This window comes from Ovis canadensis, chromosome X (genome assembly GCF_042477335.2).
Source record: "Ovis canadensis isolate MfBH-ARS-UI-01 breed Bighorn chromosome X, ARS-UI_OviCan_v2, whole genome shotgun sequence".
NCBI classification, from domain to species: domain Eukaryota; kingdom Metazoa; phylum Chordata; class Mammalia; order Artiodactyla; family Bovidae; genus Ovis; species Ovis canadensis.
The window spans coordinates 110,282,501-110,306,049 of NC_091727.1; the positions used below are offsets into that span (position 1 = coordinate 110,282,501).

A 23,549-nucleotide genomic window follows, 5' to 3' on the forward strand; every position below is an offset into this window, starting at 1 on the left:
ATTAGTTCCTTCAGCTATAAAATGAGGAAACATTATTAACCCTGCTTGCACCTTAATGATATTATGAGAATAAGAGAAACCTGTTTGCTAGGTTACTGGAATGTGGAAGTATAAGTCAAGTTCTTACCAGGTGAAAATGTACGGTCCTTCTTTAATGAAGGATAAATCTCTGTCCTTCCTATGCCTCTTCTTTCCAATGACTCAGAAGAATGAAAGTGAAAGTTGCTCAGTCGTGTCCAACTCTTTGCTATCCCATGGACTATACAGCCCATGGAATTCTCCAGGCCAGAATACTGGAGTGGGTAGCCTTTCTCTTCTCCAGGGGCTCTTCTCAACCCAGGGATCGAACCCAGGTCTCCCACATTGCAGATGGATTCTTTACCAGTTGAGCCACAAGGGAAGCCTGAGAATACTGGAGTGGGTAGCCTATCCCTTTCCGATGACTCAGAAAAATACATGTAAAGCAAATCTCCGGAAAGGTTCTAGAGGTAGTTTTTATTATCAAAGCTCAATATGCAATCCACACTCTAATAATGACCCTGGATTATGGCCATAATAATGAATGGGGGGACTTCGCTGGTGGTCCAGTGGTTAAGAATCCCCTTTCCAACGCTGGGGATGTGGGTTTGATCCCTGGTGGGGGAACTGAGATTCGACATGCTGTGAGGGTGGCTGGGTCCACACGCCACAACTACTGAGCCCAGCACACCCTAATTAGAGAGTCTGTGCACTGCAATGAAAGATCCCAAGTACCAACCCATGCAGCCAAAAATAAAAGTAAGTACATGACTGAAAAATAAGGCTTTATTAAAAAATATAATGAAATAAAGAAAATGGCTATGTCAGTATTTGGAGAAAAAATTAAAACCAATGGATAAATGCAGGATATTTTTATTACAGGAATGAAAGTATCTTTCAGTTTATGGGGGGGAATGTATACAGTGCTCTTTAATATCTCTAATAATTTGATTTTGTACAGGATTGGAAAAACTTATTTTGATCCTTCTCCATATCTTGGCCACTGATTTTGCACAACTGAATTCTGGCTTCCTTCAAAGCCTCTCTCAACCATCTCTACTAGAGACCCTTTCTACCTTCCTGCCCTGCCCCTGCTCAGACCAACCCCCACCGCCCATGTCAGAGAAGCAGGCAGCAGGTCAGACTGTGGAGGGGAGCACCCAGGTGGCCACCTTTCCTGCAGGATCTCACCTACAGGGCCAAACACAACTTTCAGATTACACCCTTTTCTGGGTCTATTTCATTTCATGCAGATGAACATGAATTGAGAAAAATGCCAAACAGAAAATGAGCTTGGAATTCAGAAAAAGTTTGGGTGAATGGGAGGAATGCATTTAATGGTACAGTACAAAATTTTCCTGGTTTCTTTTGATGCTCCTATTGGTCTTTCCAAATGCACTCCTTATTATTAACTGTACTTGAGACATGTAAATAAGCATGCCTCCTCAGACTCAGGTTTACTTAATTACATTTTCTTACCTCACAGTTGCCACCTTAAATATATGTCCCTGGTTTGAAAAACAATTTTAAAGCTTTAATGTCCTGGAACAGTCAGCAGAGTTAGCTCAGATTTACAGAGGGAGCTGCAAATTTACCTCACTGTTCAAACTTGTCAAATTGTCAAAAGTTTCACTGGATTTTTGCATTGCAGTCTGCTAATGATGACAGAAAAGGTATGGTTTTTATCGCCTTAGAACAAAATGTAAAAGATGTATTTTGAAAACATTTGATATTTGATGTGCTTTAAATCACATCATAAGATTTGATGGCTATTAAATGGACTCTCTTTGATAAAGATAAGGTATTTTTGAATCTGAGAATTTGGGGGGGGGTTGATTTCTATTTTCACTCAAGACAAAAAAACTTAGGGGGTGTCAAGCCATCTCTGAGTAGGATGTATTGCTAGGAAATCATGATAATAGTATGATTTTTTTTCCATTTCATATCTGCCTCCCAAAAATATTTTTGTGGATTCTTACACTCTTAATCTGACTTGAATTCTATTAAGGATGCTTTGGGGGTTGTATTTCTAGTGCCACTGATGAACTGCACTGACAGATTCCGCAAATCTACAGTTAATGTTCTTACCTCACTGTGGTGTTAATGGTGTAGCCATTATGTTTCAAGCAGGGGTTTATTTTATTAAATCAATCAAATCAGAGTCACCTTAAGGTTTACCCTTTATTTCTTCCAGAATAGAAAAAAGTGACTTTATTTTTTTTATTTTTTAATTTTTTTAATTTTAAAATCTTTAATTCTTACATGCGTTCCCAAACATGAACCCCCCTCCCACCTCCCTCCCCATAATATCTCTCTGGGTCATCCCCATGCACCAGCCCCAAGCATGCTAAACTTGATCAGAGGTTGTCATACTTTGAATGCAAATTAAAAATAATTAAGCCTACATAGGAATTAGTCATAAGCCTTTTTGTCCCTATATGCTAAAAAGCAGTATAAAACTTTCCATCATGTTTCAGTGACTGTCTATATTTGAGCTTTTCAGTCCATGAAATTTGTTCATTATAATATATTAACATTGTTTGATAACTAGTAGAGACTTCTCTTTTGTGAACTCAGCTACAGCTCTTAAGAAATTCAGGTGTGTATTCCAAACTGAATAGACAAGATTATTTGCAACCCTACGTTCCTAATCTGGTTACGCTGATTATCTCTTTTCTATTGAAGACACTTAATTTCAGTTACTTTATATATGAGTGGATTTTTCCCTTCAGTGGCATGATGAATGACTATATAGCTGTGCCTGTAGCATGTACATTCTGTTTTGAACAAAGCTTCTTTATCAAATGGCATGTACAACCCTGCTGTTACTGTAATATCTATAGGAAAAATACAGTGTACACTAGTCATTTCAAATGACCTACTCAATACCTGGAAATTTCAGGAAAGTGACGCATTATATGTGACAGATATGTAGAATCAGATGAAAACCTTTTGATTATTGGCGCTTTCAATAAAGGGGAAAATGAATAATGTTCTAAAAGCATATGATACTTGTATAATCAAGGAAAGTTTTTCTAGCAATTATAATTATATAAGCCTTTTACAACTTCCTCCTCTAATTATCTGTTTTATTAGTAGATGCATATCACCATCCATTAGGGAACACTTAAAAACATAACAAGACATTGTTATATACACACACGTTTATGTGTGTGTGTACATGTGTATCTCTACAAATAGAGGTAGATTCTCAAACAAAATGGTCTATATATTAAAGTGTGGATTTCATTATAACATAAACAAAGTTATTTGCAATTAATATTTTCTCATCATAAACAATATGGAGTTGAGAGTTTATGAACTATATCCACAAACCATCGATAATCAGTGTCAACAGCTCAATAGATAGGCTAAAGAACCATAGATTTCAGTGTTGAAAAGGGTCTCAAGAGCCACTTGGCTAATCTTCTACCATTTCAAAAATGAGGCAGCTGAGACTCAAAAAATTTAAATGAGTTACTCAAAATCACTATGCTGTGAATACACACACAAGCACATGTGAGCACAAGCACACACACAGTGTCATCTCTCCAATGGACAAAATGGTCACATGTCATAGGATAGCCTGAAAATAAATATCCTTACAACAAAGCCTTATGGAATCTTCACCCAGAACTACAGATGATTCCTGTTATATAGCAACTGTGTACACACACACACACACACACGCACACACACAGAGCTTCCCAGGTGGCTCAGTCCAGTATTCTTGCCTGAAAAATTTCCTGGACAAAGAAGCCTGGCAGGCTATGGTCCATACTTCAGGACCTAATGTTCTATCTCTCTAGCTGATTAATCCAGTTCTAAGATCCAGGATAATGAGAGGGGATTATGGTAGAAAGGACAGAAACTGTCCTCTCTTTGTGGATGCTTATCTTCCATAAATTTCACAGTCTGTTATCTGAGAATAACAATAGATAGAGTGGCTCACAGGAAGTTTCATCAAGAAGAAAGGAGTACAAAGCTCTAAATTCTGCTTTTATGCTCCTCCTCAGAGACTATGAGACCAGGAGAAGCCAGATTTTATGAAAGAAATGTAGTAGATGTGTTTTACAATGCCGATCTTCGAAGCTGCGGCCAGTATCTTCAGTATAGGGCTAAATGTATTACTGAGATTTCATGGCAAGGAGCTCTATTTTAAGGGAGCATGATTTGACCTGCAGTATATCCAAATCTAAACTATGTTATAACAAGCTTCTGTTGTATTCCCCTTGAGGTGTTTTTTAAAGACTAATGAGTTAACCTTTGTGAAGTACCATGAGATCTCCAGGTGAAAGAACCCTATATCAAGTATCCATTCAGAGCCGCTAACAATACTCAGTGTATCTAGAAAACAGACTGGAAATAATCAGTAAACCATTCACTGCAGTCCCCTTGGTATCAGAGCAACACAGTTAACATGCTAACAGCTAAGCTTCATGCACTTAGAGGAAGAGAATGATCAATGGCAAAGAGCATATCCACCTTTGAAATGACATGATCCATTATAAGAATCAGATGTTAAATTGCTTCCTGTACTGAGCATACTCAATTAAAAGTCTGCACAGTGAGATCATCTCGATGGTTAAATATGCTCTGTGGGAACAACCTTTATGGAGCTTAAAAATCACAGAAGGACTATTCCTACCATGACACCGGAGATTCAGAAGGCATTTCCTTTCCCTAGTTTTCAAGTTGGTAATTTTATTAGGAAGGCTTTTGCCTGAGAGACTGCAGAGTTTGGGGTCATACCTATTCACCCTTTTGCTTCTCTGACCAAGAGGTGCTTCTAGTGTTCTTTTTCTATTGCATCCAGAATGGATGGATGTGGCTTTAGTCCACTTTCTAATTTGAAAGTGAAAGTGGAAATTGCTCAGTCGTGTCTGACTTTTTACAACTCCATGGACTATATAGTCAGTCCATGGAATTCTCCAGTCCAGAATACTGGAGTGGATAGCCTTTCCCTTCTCCAGGGTATCTTCCCAACCCAGGGATCGAACCCAGGTCTCCCACATTGCAGGTGGATTCTGTACCAGCTGAGCCACAAAGGAAGCCCAAGAATACTGGAGTGGGTAGCCTATCCCTTCTGCAGCACATCTTCCCAACTCAGGAATTGAACTAGGGTCTCCTGCATTGCAAGCGGATTCTCTACCAACTGAGCTATCAGGGAAGCCCCCATTCTACTTTAGTCTACCTTGAATCCATGTTACATCTGGACAAGAATGCAGTGGATATTTGATGCCCTTCATTTCCTTGAAGGTTCCCTTTTCCATAAGCTAATCTATTCACCTGAGTCCCTGCTCCTTGTCTAACTCTTCCTTTGGAGGGGGTGAGGGTGGAGGCTGAAAAGAAGTGCTAGATGTGGGATGAAATCAACAGTCCTGAAAACAACTTTCAGGTTTGCAATTAGCCAGCTCTGTGACCTTGGAAAAATAATTTAACCTCACTAGCTCTCACTTTCCTCTTGTTTCAAAGATTTGTATAGCTCTTATTCATTGTTGACTCTATCTCCTCCAGCCAGACTGAAAGTCCCAGTAGTGCAGGAATCATGTACTCCTCACTGATGTATCCCAAGAGTTAGCACATGGCCCACAGTAAGTGCTCGAGGAAAATCTGTTTATAGAATATTTAAGCGGACTTCTCTGGTGGTCCAGTGGCTAAGACTTCATGATCCCAATGCAGGAGGTTCAAGTTCGATTCCTGGTCAGGGAACTAGATTTCACAGGCTGCAACTAAGACTTGTGATCAGTCACCCAATCTCTCAATGTAGAAATCATGGTTAGTGATAATTCCTGCCTCCAGCAGCACGTATATAGTAACCATGTCCTGTTTCCTAACCTTGACCTAAAACACAACCTGTTATAAACCACGCAGTAGCTTCTTACTGTGTCAAGAAGAAATGCAAGTTCCTTAGCATGGCGTGTAAACAAAACTCCCTATGTTCTCATCCCTGCCCATCTCTCCAATTATATCTTCTGGATTCCTAGGTGCAGCCACACCCAATGACTAGCAAGTCGCCAAATGGAATATTTGGATTCACATTTCTTAGTTTAAGTTATTCCTTCTGCCTGGAATGTTCTTGGCTCTTAAATCCACCTGATAAACACATAATCATCTTTTTAGTGTTCATTCATGTATTAAGATGTTTCCAAAGTCAGAAAAGGGAACCCTCCTACACTGTTGGGGGGAATGAAAATTGGCGCAACCATTATGGAATACAGTATGAAGATTCTTTAAAACACTAAAAATAGAGTTGCCATATGATCCAGCAATCCCACTCTTAGGCATATATCCAGAGAAAACTAACTTGAAAAGATACATGAACCCCAATGTTCATTGCAGCACTGTTTACAATAGTCAAGATATGGAGGCAACCTAGATGCTCATCAACAGAGGAATGGATAAAGAAGAGGTAGTGCATATATACAATGGAATGCTACTCAGCCATAGAAAAGAATAAAATGATGCCATTTGTAGCAACATGGATGGACCTAGGGATTGTCATCCAGAGTGAAGTAAGACATAGATTTGAAATAATCTATAGAGAACTGATCATAACAGACTCCAAAATGGATGGAATAACTACAGGAGAGTGCAAAATGAAGACAGAGGTTCAACTACAGAACTATAACAATGAAAAATGCAATGAAAAGCTCAGTGGTGTGTTGTATATGAAAACTCAGTAAAATACAAGCCTAGGGAACATGTGGAAGCCCCTTATGAAGGCATACATGAAGTCATACAGATCTGACTTTAAGAAATATTACCTTAAGGTAAAGACCAGTAAGAACTCAGGAGTGAGGGAAGAGGGTGAAAAATTAGACTCTGATGTACCTGTTGAGCAGTCAGCCCCTGTCCACTTGGGATCGCAGCTGCACGTGCCAGCATCCAGAAGAAAAGTCCCGTGTCCTGAGCACTGCTCCTGACATATTGGAAGTGGAGTTTCACAGTTGACTCCTCCCCAACCAGTAGAACAGTGACATTCTCCTTTTACACAGATGCCATGGCCAGAACACATGGGGTCTAAGCAGTCCTCTGAAGGCCAGAAAAAAAAAAAGGCGAGGGTGAGGGGGGAAGGCTGAAAGTGAACAGGTGTGGCCAGGACACTGAGATACATTGATTTTCCAATATTACATTATTTATGCTATTTTCATTAGGCAATAAAATGACTTACATAAATGCTGTGTTTGAACCAAAATATTATCAACACTTAAAAACATGGTAGGCTACCATAAAGGTTGCAATCTAAATGTAGAAGAAGGAAACCACAGATACGTTCTATGAAATTAAGAGCAGTGTGTAGCACTCCCACACAAGTGGGTGGGTGGACCAGAATGAGCCTTCAGTAGGGATTCCTCAGCTTTGCAAAAAAAAAAAAAAAAAAAAATCAAGAAGTTTTGGTAAGTCATTCCCTGTTTCTGAAATTGGAATCATAGCTCCCAGAAATGGCTTTTATTTGATGTGTTTAGAGGAATTTTTATATATATATTTAAGTTTGGATTATTTAAGGTATTGGTTGAGGTGACTGCTGTTTCATGGAATCATATGACTAATTTCTTATAATCTCTCATTTATATCTAAGAAGCACTGAAAATGTAACATTTTAAACACAATTTAAAAATTCTTTGCCTCGTGGATTCTCCTTCTACCAGGACACTGTGACATAGTTTTCAATGCTTTAGAATATCACAGACTCAATTATATTTGACACTGATTCTGTGAAGTCTGGAAATTTTTGGACACATTCTAACAAATACTCTAAACTATTTCACAAGTAGATTTCTATGGATGCCTTGGGGAAAATTATTTTGTGCTTTTAACTGAGTGACCACCCCACAGGTAATGGGAAAGTCGATGTCCACATTTCTGATCTTCACATACAACTAAGATGAGACCAAAATAACCTAACCATTATGAGGATGTACGCTTTCAATTACTTTTCTAGCAATGGAAACAGACTGATACGATCTGCCATCATTTGCAAGACTGACCTAGACTTAGCGTGTAGCATGTGCCATGGAATGGGCTTCCCAGGTGGCTCAGTGATAAAGAATCTGCCTGCAATGCAGGAGATGTGGGTTCCATCCCTGAGTCAGGGAAGATCCCCTGGAGGAGAAAATGGCAACCCACTCCAATATTCTTGCCTGGAAAATCCCATGGACAGAGGAGCCTCAAGGGCTACAGTCCATAAGGTTGCAAAGAGTTGGACACAACTTAGTGACTAAATAGCAACAACAAATGTGCCATGGAATAGAGTTGAGTCTAACTAAGCATTTTATAATTAGTGTTATTGCCATTATAATTAGCCCATGATCTCAGGGTCATTAGCACAATGCTTTAATACCTAAGCTAATCAGCAAATAAACACCAGAAGGTACATCTAATTTGATCTATTCATTATTTGGAGGGAAAGGAAAAGTCTCTGTGTGTGTGTGTGTGTGTGTGCACGTGCGCTCAGTCACTTCAGTTGTGTCCGACTCTTTGCAACCCTATAGACTGTAGCCCACTAGGCTCCCCTGTCCATAGGGACTCTCCAGACAAGAATACTGGAGTGGGTTGCCATGCCCTCCTCCAGGGGATCTTCCCAATCCAGGGATCAAACCCAAGTCTCTTATGTCTCCTGCATTGGCAGGCAGGTTCTTTAGTGTACGATATTATTTCAGAAGGAGGTAATTTTGTTGCATCAAAATATAACAATTTTAATAAATAAAATAGTATTTAACTTAATATAGTTTTATTGTTTTTTAGAAGACCATCTTCAATGAGTAGATAAGTCATACTTAAGTCAGAGGCACAAAGTCATTTGGCTGCAGGGACCAGGTGGGTTGCAGACGTGAATGAGGTGGGCTGGATATAAGAAAGCAGGGTGTGCTGGGAATAAGTGTCCAGTTTAAAGGAAGCTGCTGCTGCTGTGTGTGTCTGTGTGTTGGTTGCTGAGTCATATCTGACTCTTTGCTACCCCATGGACTGTATAGCCTGTCTGGCTCATCTGTCCATGGGATTCTCTAGGCAAGAATACTGGAGTGGGTTGCCATTTCCTCCTCCACAGGGGATCTTCCCGACCAAGGGATCGAACCCAGGTCTCCTGCATTGCAGGTGGATTCTTTATTGCCTGAGCTACTAGGAAAGCCCAAGTTGCTGTTAATTGGCTCCAATCATTGCTACTATGTAGGAATGTGGGCTCAGGGTCACCAGATATTTTTGTTGCTCCAGAGAGGCCAGAAATAGAGATTTTCATATGATGCTTCTCTATTTTAAATTTTGCAAAATACATCACATTAAACAACAATGAAAATACTACCACCACTACTTAGTGAAACAAACAAAATTCACCCATGCACCCAATTCAGCCTGTTTGTGAAATCTGGCTTAAAATATTTTTTATTAAAAAAAAATTATATTTGGAAAGTTTCTACCTTTAAACGTGGTACTCCTTGCTATCTTGGTTAGTCTATAAATTTTCTTTGTGGCCTAGAAGGCAAACTGTAGCTAAGTCCTTTTTCAACTATTTAGAAAATTTAAATTAGAACGGTCTAACTTAGGTTAAATGTTTTTCAGGGCAGACTGTAGATGTTGCAATAGACACCATGTTTTTGGGGGGTGAAAACATGTGTGCATCTGTATAGCATCTGAATGTATAGCTTAAATATCATGATTGCTGATGGATCCCCATAAAAACAGCTTCTAAAAGTAAGTCAGGAACTTTACTGCCTTGTCAAGGCCCAATGACATTCATATTGGAACAGATATAATCTTCACACCAAAATTCTACTATGGATAATGGAAGGTGGAAAGCTAAACTCTTGTTTGCTCATGGAGCAGAATGAGATTAAACCCTTTAAAATGCTGTGTAATAGTCTTAATGAGCCATCTTTAAAAAGCAATTATAGTGCATTTTCAGCAATCTATTTCCTGAACAACAGTTGTGATGAGACCATCTCCCATGGTAATGGTTTAATATTATTTCTGAAATCAGTCTTATTTGAGGAATGTGGCATGAAAAAGGTCTGATTACTAGCAAACTTATTTTCCAATGTGTCTTCTTTAGATGATAAAACTACTGCTGTTTCGAAGTATGTTTTGTAAATGATAAAATTATTGTGCATGTATGTGTAAATGCTCCTTTGGGGTGAATTTTAATATAAAGGCATTGTCTTGAAACTTATTAGTGGTAAGTCTACTTCCTTAGGCAGGGAGGTCAAGTTTCAGCATGAGGTATATAAAAATAAATAATATAAAGCAATAATAATAATGGTAATTACAAGTCACTCCCAAAGAAAACATTTATGAAATGGTTCCAAATGTGCACAATAATATTATTTTTATTATGTGCTTTAGAGAAAGATGTAGCCTAGTGCACTCTGTAATAACGAAAGCTTATAAATTAACACCTAAAATAATCATGATGGAAATTTTCATCATAAAACAGTGTTAAAATGAGGAGGGCGTATGGCATTTTCCACTACTGCTCTGTAAGGGTCAGAGGTATGACCTCATGTTATTATTAGAGGCTGTCAGTAGAGACATGAACTCCCATTGCTCCATGTACTAAGTAGACATGTTGTGCATTTATAGTTTGCAAAGACCACTTATGTCTCTTCTAGAAACACAGAATGACACCTTGGACCATTCAGTGAGAGAAAAGCCTGAAGCAATATATTAACACAGGGCTCTGACCTTCCTCGCATATTTCTCCTTTGTATCCTGGCACACAGATGCAAACTCCCATGATGCAGGTGCCGTGGCCAAAGCACGTTGGATCAATGCATTGCTCTTCTGGAACGTCGCACTCTGGCCCCTTCCAGCCATTTCGGCAGACACAGTGTCCTTTTTCATATTCTCCATTCCCACCACACAGCACAGGGCACGAATCTGAAGGTTGGCAAATGAACTTGTAATGTTCTCATAATGCTTGTAAAATCTCCAAAGAGCAATTCTCTATCGATTCTCATATAATATTTCTGGCAAAAAAATTGTACTATTTCTGGCTTAGCCTTTATTAAATCGGCACATGTTCATGATTACAAACAGAATTTTCCTCTTATGGGATTGGGGGAAAGATAAATTATAAAAACACCCTGAGTGAAGAAATTATTTCAAGCACTTGCTTTCGATACTCTTAAACAACTATCATCAACACCATCATCATTATTATAAGTTAGGATTTTTCTCTCTTTTGGTGTTTCTTCCTCAAGCAGATAAAATTCATAAAACTAGGAGGGAGGTATTCCTATTATAGAGTGTTATCTTTCAAAAGTTGGCCATTTAGAGATTGGTACTGGACAGATGTCTGTGCCTATTCCAGCTGTGCAGACCTTCATTGGAACATTCACTTTGCTCTGTCATTCCTAGTCTTCTTATTAAAAAAAAAATATGGACCACCCTGAGGGCAGGGCCTATATCTCATCTTATTCATTTTTTTCCATACCAGCCATAACCTCTGCTTCTACCCCGCAACCTCCTTAAGATCTACTGGAGAACTGGGAATCTAGCAAGTGCTATTGAATTCTCTGCTGAATAGAATTTAATCTAAAGAAACTGAGTGGCTGAGAAACCTGAGATGAAAGTATTAGCAGACTGAGAACTTTAAGAACACATTGTGACCAAGCAGAAAGCATCTCTAAAGTATTGATAATAACTGTAAGCCTATGGGGAAAACCCAGCATGATTTACCCACAGCTTTTCAAGAATTAAACTATGGGCAAGTCTGGTTTAGTAAAGTTTGAAACTTTAACTTCTGCCTTCCCAGTCTTTCCCTTATAAGCTACTCAGCCAGCTGGTGACTGTCCACCTCTTCCTGTTTACCCTAATTTGTATAAGTGGTTACCCAAAGTTCCTCCATTATAAATGAGTTTATGAAGGGAATAGAAGTACTAAGTTGGCCAAAATGTTTGCTTGGGCTTTTCCATAAGATGCTATGGAAAAACCTGAATTAACTGTTTGGCCAATCCAATATCATGGAGTGGTTGGTTTCAGAGGATCCAGGTATCTCAGTGGTTAGATAACCTTAGTTAAGTGATTTGACTTCTCTGATGTTATTTCTTTGCCCATTAAACCGGGGTAATAGATCTATATCATAGGATTATTATACAATATATGAATTAAAAGTACCACAAAATGTTGAGAATGGTGCCTGGTAGAGCAAGTGCTCAACTTTTGGTAGAGACCATTGGGGGTGTTGCTACTGCTACTATCACTCCTATCCCTCCTCCTCTTCCTATTGTTACTAACTCTAAGTTCTCAAGTGACATCAAGTTCCCTAACCAATCGGTATAACAGGGCAGCCTTACCTCTAGCACAGTCAGGTCCAAGGAATCCTGGGAAGCAGTGACAATGGCCAGAGATACATTCTCCATTTCCATTGCAATTTGTCGAACAGTCATCCATTATTTCTATTAATAGAGACAAAAAGAAGAAAAAAAAAAGAACAAACCTGTAGGCTATTGAGTCTTTATTTTTTTCTAAATTGCAAAAACCCTGGGCCTATAAAAATCTTTGCCCTCTGCTGTCTACAAAGCACTTACTGTCTAAAGTCAAATGCCAAAGATTCCTGTAAGAGGTCACAGTACCAAATTATTTAAAGCACCCTGGATTTGCTGAATTGGCTATTCAAGAGTGGGACTAAAAACTAACCTCACCTCTAAAATGCATCAAGGGTCTAGATGAGCTGTATTCTTAAAAGACATTCATGATAAAACTAAAAATGTCCTAGGATTATAGGTCATTTCTCAAAAGCAAAAAGGGCTTTAAAATATAACCCAGAAAATGAAGTCTATTGTTTATTTTTTAAATTTAGGTGGTAGCAAAGAAAAATGTCTTCTCTATCACCTTAAAATGTTTAATCTACTATCTTGACAGCTTAAATATGATAATCAGGTATTTCATTTTCACTAATAAGTAACAATGGAAAGCTTTTAAAGTAAGTGTTCATATTAAACTCACCACCCTGAAAAGCACTAGAACCTAAGCATTTTGTTGAGAAATGCTTTCTTGGCTATAAATGCGTATCAGTTCTTTGCCACTAATTTCCCTTCAATCCATTCTTAGAGAAGAATAGGTTTCAGGGGGAATTGAGAAGGCTTTGAAGGTGCCTGTACATAGTTCTGGTGACATAGTATCTTCAATACAACAGAACTTTGACCAATCTTGTGCTAAGTAACTTAATTGAAGAGTTATAAAGTTTTATAAAAATCAGTCTCTGACAATGATATTGAAAACTGTTTTTAGTTTAAAATTTTATTTGAGTGTAACAGCATCAAATTCCAAGTCCACGACCTATTATGATACGTATACTTTACTCCTGCAGTTTAAAAAACCCCACCTTTTCATGACTTTTTTCCGTACATTTTCTATAACTTAGCACTCCTGGATTCTGACTTTTATGTTCTGGCCCATTACACTCATACTTCTCATAGGCACCAGTTTTTTCTTTTCAATCCAAACCATCTACTTCATCTAGTCTTACTTGGATAAGCTATTTCCAATCAGAAGGAAATATTCTAGTAAGTAGTCTTGATGTCTTCCACTGAACTCTGAGAATTCATAATGAGAGTTGAGAAATAGCATTTCTTCAATTGTGGCCTTTTGACCACCTACATCAGGAGGATCACCTGAAGTACTTAAAATGCAGATACCCGAGCTTCACACCAGATTTATTGACTCTGTCTCTGAGGATATTAGTCATGCTCAGTTGCTCAGTGGTGTCCAACTCTGCAGCCTCAACGACTGTAGCCCACCAGGCTCCTCTGCTCATGAAACTTTCCAGGCAAGAACACTGGAGTGGGGTGCCATTTTCTACTCCAGGGGATCTTCCTGACCCAGGGATCAAACCTGCATCTCTTGTGTCTCCTGCATTGGCAGGAGGATTCTTTACCTCTAGCACCACTTGGGAAGCCCCCATCTCTGAAGATGCAGCCCAGTAATCTACATTCTAACAAATACCTCAAGTGACCCTGCAGGTGAAGACTGAATTAAAGCATTGAGAACTAGTGCCTCTAGACTTGGAATTCTGCCTTGGGCAGAAGAAAAGCAAGAGGAAAAACGCGGCATCTAGTCCATTTAGGGGATCCTTAGGAAGCTGAGAATGAATCCAGTGGCCATGTTGGATGGCTATCCTATCTACAGAGGAGATTGTTCTTCTGACATCCATATGAACACATCAGATTCTTTTTTGCAAGTTTACAATGGTCTGTTCTCTGATCCCTGTGCTAGAAAACTGAACTGGATAAGACCTGACACATGGCATTTGCTGAAAACTGGGCTGGCAGGAATGTAACATTTGACAATGAGCTAACCACTTTTTAACTCATTAAAACATTAGTTATTTTCAGAAAATCATACCTTTATTTAAAAGATCATTACAAAAAGGCACAAAGAGTCTTATTTCTTTTCATTCAGAGATGGAACAATTATTATCTCTTTTCTTGTTTTGCTTTCTTGTACCAAAAAGAAGTGGCCATTCTTAAATCTACATTTGGATTTTCCCTGCCTTGCATGGTTAATAGGAGGCTATAGAGGAAAATTTCAAAGGTAAATATATTTGAATTTAATTTCATACCAGGTCGTATTGACAGCTTCATGGAAGCAGCCTTGTGGGAATGTAGCTACCGGAGAGAGAAAATGTTTAATAAAATTTGCTATCAAAATAAATAAAAATCTCTCTGGCTTATTGACTATCTAAGAATTGTCCCGAGGCCCGTAATGCTGCACAGAGCTTAACACCTGCAATGCAAATGAGAAGAGAAGGCAATGGAGGAGGTTTTGGAAGCTGCCACCTCCACTGGGTATCAAAGAGACATTGGGATAGCCTAGGGACTCCAGAAGAGGATGGCTACAGCAGAAACACATAAATAACTAGTGATGAAAAAGAATGTGCTTTTCTATTTATAATGGCCTGCAGGAAGTTTGTCTTCTGTCTTTTAAATCTTACTCCAGAATCACTTCCTAGACACCAGTTCATTAGAGTTGAGAATTATTTTAAAGTTCTATGATTAAAACCCTGTTCTTATGCTAGAGCTTTGGGATCTGCATCTGCGCTGATGATGGGTTTTGCTTCTGGCAGATTTTCTCATGGGAGAAACCAAACCTAATGAATAATCCTACGGAATGAGAATGTTCTAAAGAGCAGGGGCTTGGAATCAGAGATATTGAGTGTCACCAACATCAATTTTGCCACTTGCTAGCTGTGAGACTTCTTTACTCACCCCAAGTCTCTGATTTCTTATTTGTAATATAAGTACCACTATACCTATGCTAGGCTTGTGATGAGAATCAAACAAGATAACTGAATGTAGACTGCTTGGGGCAGAATGTCACTCCATTAATGGTATATATTATCATGTTATTGAGCTGGTTGGTGAAGACTTTGGCTTATTCATAACTTTGTCCATGAAACTAGAAAATAACATATAGTAATACAGGCTAGTTGCTCGCCTATATTAGTCACTCAATAAATGGTTATTATGCTGTTTTGATCCCTATGAGCAGACCAAATATAGTTACGATCAATCCAACTGATTATAATATTACCACATAATAGACAAAGGAACAAATATGTCATCCTCTTTTAACAATTACAAAAACATAAAAATAATGGGGAGAATTGAGAGTAAATAATTTGTATACCTTTTACATTTTGGCAAATTTACTTGAATTCTCTTTAAGTGAAATTGTAGGAGAAATAAGAAACAGACTTGCATAAGGAAGAAGCAAATATGTTGTTGCATATGAAACTAAGAGCTTAATCTCCGGATAATAGGAAATTATATATCAAAGGTTAGGGTCTTTGGGAAAGGAATTAAGGGACATGAAAAAAACTCCAAGCGTGTTTCTGGGTCTATTGATTTTTGAAAGGTTAATAGCTTGGTTAGTGTTTTAACTTGAACTTAGGGGTAAGGATAACAGGAAGAGAGAAAATCCTTTTCACAAATGTTTTAAGTCTTCTAATTGCTCTGATTTCTTAGGAGAAACTCAATCTCTCATATCTGATTAGTCTGCATTATCAAAACTGAGTCTTGGTGGACAAATATCATGAAAGATGCAATTGTTGAATTTGCCCCTACTGAATCTCTGAGAAGCAAAACAGTGTCATGACTTAAAAAAAAAAAAATATATATATATATATATATATATATATATATATATATATACACACACACAATTTAACAAACACTTTGTCTTTTGAAGATGTAAGATCAGTGGAGCTTTTCTCTAAGGGGAAAAATCATTGGTGCATTTTTATTGCCTTTCTGATTACTTTAGAGGCAAGTTTTTAATAATCTGTGGCTGGAATACCATTTTATACTGACAAAAGGTCTTCAGCATCAAGTAAAAATAGAATATAATTGTTATAAAGAACAGATGGTATATCTATTAACAATCAAAATGATATCCTAAACATATGGTAGAACAGGTTAACTAAAGGATAAAGTGGTGAGAGTTGTATAGAAAACTGACAGCTGTAAAATATTTTCCCTTCTTTTAAAAGACATGTGTTTCACGAAAATTCACACAGTAAAATACTGTGTCTATGAGTTGTATACTCTTAGGGCTCTAAATTTGCTAAAGAGCTCAGCTTTATTCATACAAAGGGTTATATAAAGGCGAATGATTTCACCTCCCAAAATGACAAGAGTGAGCTCTCTCTGATTAACTAGGGTGAAAATGAGTAAGAGTGTGTGTAGACATTGTACTGAAAAGAACATTCTTTAATAGGCTCTGAGCGCAGTGAACAAGTCATTGTGATGATTTTTAAACTAAACAGTTCTAAAGAAAGAACTCTGAATGACCCAAGTTATTATCCTTAAGACTCTTCTCTATGCTCAGGTTGTATTTTGCAATCTTAATGTTTCCAGAATCAGTTGTTCTAAAGAAGAACTGGATTGATGCTAGGTTTTCCATTTCAAAAAGGTATTTATTTGCTTTTTCTTTTTAAATAGAACTTGAATTAACAGGGCTTCTCTTGCTCATTTCCCTTCTTCATGAAGGTTTTCATCTATGTAGTCTCAGTAATAATGTTATTCAGGGTATTATTCCTGTTGAAAACATAAAAAAGAGCATGGCAGGTATCCTAAGATAGCCGCAAATAATGGAGCATTTTAAAAATCTTAATCTGCATTTAAACAACATTACTGACAACAACAATGTAAACCTGTCTCATTGTGACGTATCCTGAGTAATGACTTTAAGACAGAACGAGCAATAAGCTTCAATAACATCTGTATCACTTTCATCATTGTATCTTTCTGGAGTTATGCTGTCGATTCAAAATCATAGCCAAGGCAGCTTACCAATTGCTGTAGTTAACACAAATACTTGTTCCATCTTTTTTCCATCATTGTAAAATGCCAGATACCAAGGCCCTTGGTCCATATATTCTATGAAACCTGTTTCCTGCAGTGAGGTTAAGATTAGGTTCCGAGGAGAATGCTGGGTATCATCAGAGCTCTTGGAGTCCTGTTTGACTAGTTGTTTTCCATCCATTAGCTTTACAAAATCAAACTGGAACAAATGCAAACATAGATATGAGCCACGACTTTTACCTCTAGACTGATAAACATCTCTCACATCAATTATGATACTTCATACTTCTTTGCTCTGGAAGTGGGCAGAGTGGGAAAAGAGGCAATTCATTCTTAAGTACATCTAAACCCCAAAGCATATTATTAATTCTGAAAACAAAATAACCCTTCACAATATTTATAAATGTTACCAACCCTTCAGTTTTAGAGTATTAAAAATGATTGTTTAAAAATAATAAAGCAAGATATAGAAGAATTATTTGGTATTATGCAGGAGAATCTTGATATTTTACAAAAAGTATCTGATAGAAAATACTTGAAAATAGACATTTCCCTTGAAATGTTACCATGATCGTCATTACAAATTAAAAAGTTTTTTTTGGTTTGAAAACTAATAAATGAATAGTCAAAACATTCACCATAATGTACTACTTTTTTGATAACACAATGAAATATTCAAAGACCTTGTCCTCTTTTCTTTTATCCCTAATCAGACAAGAACATGGCACATGTATCCCAAGCCCAGGATGGTTACCATTCCTTATGCTACTTAGATGGAGCAGGGCCTCAAATGGGTTCGTGTAGGAAGAGATAAGGGAAAGAAATTAAGGGAAATGAAGTGCCAAAGGTTTCTAGAAGGGTCTTGTAAACCATAGAGGTTTTACCTATTTAAGTTTTTCATAACAATAATAAGGAACATGTTTTACCTACAAGACAAAACGTGCCTTTTTGACTCATTTCCCTCTTGATTTGTATTCCTTTATTGAGACAACAGGTCAGGAATGTATGGAACCAGTGGAGGGGTGGGCACCAAGACTAAAAAAGAGGAGGGGGCTGGGAAGGCTCATGACCATCCTGTTCCAGGAAGCAGAACTTCCGTTGCAAGAATATTTTCTTAAACTTCCTTTTTTGAATCTGTTTTGCTAAATTCTAGTTGTTATTGCTCAATAGCATCTTTTTTATTTTTCATTTGCTTGACTGTGATTATTCTGGATATTTGCTCATTACAGAATTGTCTGCCATCACCTTTGACTCCCACATACTTTGCAAGTCACAAACCCTGAACTATTCATCCTGCCACTCTCTGAAAGGGTCAAGAAATATCTACAATATCAAATACCTGAGTGTGTGTAGGTGGAATGTTTCTTCTGCCATAAATTCCCAGCAGTGAGTCCTTGGCTAAAGAAATATTGAATTTCAGATATATAGGATGGTGGATAGTAATCTGAAAACGCCAGAATAAGCCAGGTGGAATGGTCTGCATGACCTGTGCACCAATGTCAACTTCTCCAGTGTCTATTGCCCGTCCCTTCTGAAACACTGGTTTTAAAAATAAAGAAAATTATTCATAATATTAGTCAGTTGATAAAACAATGATTTTTAGATTTTCAAGAACATATATATCAAATCAGACTTACTCAGCTCTTCCTTCTTTTTCACCCTACCCATCTTGTAAAACCTTATCCAAATTAACGATTTCCAAGGAGTCTTTCCCAACCAACCACTGTATCAGTCTCTCCTTCCTCTTAAGTACTATTTCACTTATTTCCATCATTTGAGTCATTTTAACCATTATTTACTGAACTTTGTCTTGGTAGCTGTAGGAGATACATACAGCTGTATAGGAGATACAGCTATAAGTGAAAGGTAGTCATGTCCGACTCTTTGTGACCCCATTGACTATACAGTCCATAGAATTCTGCAGCCCAGAGTACTGTAGTGGGTAGCTGTTCCCTTCTCCAGGGGATCTTCCCAACCCTGAAATTGAACTGGGGTCTCCTGCATTGCAGGTGGATTCTTTACCAGCTGAGGTACCAGGGAAACCCCAGGAGATATCTCCTTTATGATGGGCTTCCTTGGTGGCTCAGATGGTAAAGGAGATACAAAGATGAGTGAAATAAAGTTCTTGCTCTCAAGGAACTTTGAATATATGATAGAAAAATAGGGCAAATATGCAAATAGCCACATTGTAAAGGAAAATACTTGCATTGGGTATACAAAATAAGGAAAGGTATTTGATCAGAGGATACTCATCATTCCTGGCTGTCTGAACCCCCTTTATATTCTTCTATTTTCTTCTTAGCACTTATCACCACTTAATATAACATATGTTTTACTTATTTCTTGTTTATCACCTGTTTTCACCTGATAGAATATAAAGTCCATGAGGCTGTGGCTGTTCTGTTTATTGCTTTATCTCCAAGAACCAGAAGAATGTAGTTCTGTGATCAGTACATATTTATTCAATGAATAAACAAATGAGTGAATCAGAAAAGCATATTTATGGGAAGTGGCACTCAAGATGAGCCTTAAAGGATGGAAAGGATTTCAACAGAGTTGAAGAATTTTTTTTAAATTTATTTATTTATTTATTTTATTTTTTAATTTTTTATTTTTTTTTACATGCGATCCCAAACATGAACCCCCCCTCCCACCTCCCTCCCCATAACATCCCTCTGGGTGTGGGGAAGAATTTCCCATGTGAAAGGAACAGCTTGAACCTAAACAAAGAGAGACTCTATAAAGCTAAGGTGTAGGTAGAAGCAGCTGGAAGTAGGGTTAGAGGGAAAGGATGGAAGGCGAAGTGTATCTGATAAGGCATTAGTATCCAAAATATATAAAGAACTAGTACAACTCAATAACAAAAATGCAAATAATCCAATTTTTAAAAATGGACAAAGGACTTGAGTTATATATTTTCCAAAGAAGATATATTAATGACCAATAGGTATATGAAAGATGTTTAACATCACTAATCACTGGGGAAATGCAAATCAAAATCACAATGAGATATCACCTTACTCCTGTTAGGCTGGATATTATAAAAAAGACAAGAGATAAATGTTGGTGAGGATGTGGAGAAAAGAAAACCCTTGTGCACTGTTGGTGGGAATGCAAAATGAAAGTGAAAGTGAAAATTGCTTAGTCATGTCCAACTCTTTGCGACCGCATGGACTATACAGTCCATGGAATTCTCCAGGGCAGAATAGGTAGCCTTTTCCTTCTCCAGGGATCTTCCCAACCCAGATTTCGAACCCAGGTCTCCCTTATTGCAGGCGGATTCTTTACCAGCTGAGCCACAAAGGAAGCCAAAAATAGAACTACCATATGATACAGCATTGCTACTCCTGGGTATATATCCAAAGAAATTGAAATCAGGATCCCACATTCATTGCAGCATTATTCACAACAGCCAAGATATGGAAACAACCTGAATGTCCTTCAGCGGATAAATGGATAAAGAAGATGAATCTGAAGGGCATTGTGCTTAGTGAAATAAGGCAGACAGACAAAAGTTGATTTCATACAAACAAGAATAGAATGCTGGTTGCCAGGGCTGGAGGGAGGGGGGAATGGGGTGATATAGGTCAAAGGAAACAAATTTTCACTTATAAAAAGTTTTGAGGCTCTAATATACAGCATAGTGAATATAGTTAATGATATGGTAATATATACTTGAAAATTGCTATGAGTAAATACTAAGTATTTTCAACCACACACACACACACACATACACACACACACACACACGAGCTGACATGTGTTAATGATGTGAGGTAATAAATGTTTTCATTATCTTGATCTTGGTAACCATTTTCCAATATATATGTATATCAAGTATCATGATGTATACTTTAAATATATATGACCATATTTGTCAATTATGCCACAATTAGGTTAAAAAAATCACATATTATCTGGGAAGTGTAAAGCTGGATTATCCTAAGGAATGGTACAAATATCAATTAACTTCAGATTACTATAAATTCAAAAATCTTATTGTAATTTTAAGCATAAATACTAAAAGATAAAAATTTATTTTTGAACTAGCATAGAGAAAATAGTACTGAGATAAAAATAACTTATTCTAAATGAAGACAAGAAAGGGAAGACAGACTAGATGCATCAATTAGAAAGCATGAGGAAGATGGAAGATAAATTTCATATATCTATATCTTTACCATCTGAGCCACCAGGGAAGCCCCATATATCTGTGTGTGTGTGTGTGTGTGTGTGTCTGTATTAGTTGCTCTCAGTCATGTCCGACTCTTTGCAACCCCATGGACTGTAGCTCGCCAGGCTCCTCTGTCCATGGGATTCTCCAGGCAAGAAAACTGGAGTGGGTTGCCATTTCCTTCTCCCATATATCTATATCTATCATTAAAAATAAGGAGTCATGAACCAGACATCTGTGTTAAACAGTAAGAACCACCAATCTGAATGAAGAAGAAAAATCTAATTATATATTTCTTATAAAAAATCTAAACTATAAAGATATTATTATTTATAATAATTATAACAATAAAGCAACTTACTATATATTATTATACATACAAATTATAATATATTATATAAACAAATTATTATATAATAATTACTATAATAATAATTTATTATTTATAACAATGCCAAAGAGTGCTCAAACTATCACACAATTGCACCCATCTCACATGCCAGCAAAGTAATGCTCAAAATTCTCCAAGCCAAGCTTCAACAGTACGTGAACCGTGGACCTCCAGATGTTCAAGCTGGATTTAGAAAAGGCAAAGGATCCAGAGATCAAATAACCAACATGCGTTGGAATATCGAAAAAACAAGAGAGTTCCAGGAAAATATCTACTTCTGCTTTATTGACTATGCCAAAGCCTTTGAAAGAGATGGGAATACCAGACCACCTTATCTGCCTCTTGAGAAATCTGTATGCAGGTTGAGAAGCACCGGTTAGAAACGTACATGGAACAATGGACTGGTTCCAAATTGGGAAAGGAGTACGTCAAGGCTATATATTGTCACCCTGCTTATTTAACTTCTATGCAGAGTACATCATGCAAAATGCCAGTCTGCATGAAGCACAAGCTTGGATCAAGATTGCAGAGAAAAATATTAGCCTCAGATATGCAGATGACACCACCCTTATGGCAGAAAGTGAAGAAGAACTAAAGAGCCTCTTGACGAAAGTGAAAGAGGAGTGAAAAAGTTGGCTTAAAGCTCAACAGTCAGAAAACTAAGATCATGGCATCCGGTCCCATCACTTCATGGGAAATAGATGGGGAAACAGTGGAAACAGTGACATACTTTATTTTTTGGGCTCCAAAATCACTGCAGATGGTGACTGCAGCCATGAAATTGAAAGATGCTTGCTCCTTGGAAGAAAAGTTATGACCAACCTAGACAGCATATTAAAAAGCAGAGATATTACTTTGCCAACAAAGGTCTGTCTAGTCAAAGCTAGTCAAAGGTTTTTCCAGTAGTCATGTATGGATGTGAGAGTTGGACTATAAAGAAAGCTGAGTGCCGAAGAATTGATGCTTTTGAACTGTGGTGTTGGACAAGACTCTTGAGAGTCCCTTGGACAGCAAGGAGATCAAACCAGTCCATCCTAGAGGAAATCTGTCCTGAATATTCATTCAAATGACTGACGTTGAAGCTGAAACTCCAATACTTTGACCACCTGATGCGAAGAGCTGACTCAATGGAAAAGACCCTGATGCTGGGAAAGATTGAAGTCAGGAGAAGAAGGGGACGACAGAGGATGAGATGGTTAGATGGCATCACCGACTCAATGGACCTGCTGCTGCTGCTGCTGCTGCTGCTAAGTCACTTCAGTCCTGAGTTTGGGTAGACTTCGGGAGTTGGTGATGGACAGGGAGGCCTGGCATGCTGCAGTCCGTGGGGTCACAAAGAGTCAGACACGACTGAGCGATTGAACTGAACTTGAACTAAACTGATAACAATAAAACAAATTATTTCCCCAGGAAGAAAAGATGCTTTCACTGCGGTGGCCCAGGTTCAATCCCTGGTTGGAGAACTTAGATCTTGTGAGTTCCCAAGTAACACTCATGTTTCTTGGTCTTCAGCGCACACACTGAGATGCAAGGTTCTAAGAACCCTGGGAACCTAGGGGTGAGGGATGCAGGAGGAGGGAGTCAAAACTCATAAGTTTGAGTGACTTAGTAGCAAAAACAGGAAACCTATAAAGAGCTGGTTAGTGTGAGAGAATGTTAGTGTATC

The 23,549-nt window shown here is 37.8% G+C and overlaps 1 protein-coding gene across 1 annotated transcript in view; it reads right to left on the bottom strand.

Moving 5' to 3' along the window:
- TENM1 (teneurin transmembrane protein 1) overlaps positions 1-23,549 on the bottom strand; it is an 899,404-nt gene that overhangs the window by 256,727 nt on the left and 619,128 nt on the right. Inside the window, exons 10-14 of the mRNA XM_070290794.1 lie at positions 18,658-18,857; positions 17,307-17,517; positions 12,309-12,410; positions 10,696-10,890; positions 6,853-7,053 (exon numbers count right to left, since the gene is read on the bottom strand). Of these exons, the coding sequence (XP_070146895.1) occupies positions 6,853-7,053; positions 10,696-10,890; positions 12,309-12,410; positions 17,307-17,517; positions 18,658-18,857 (909 nt within the window). The remainder of the gene's footprint in view (positions 1-6,852; positions 7,054-10,695; positions 10,891-12,308; positions 12,411-17,306; positions 17,518-18,657; positions 18,858-23,549) is intronic.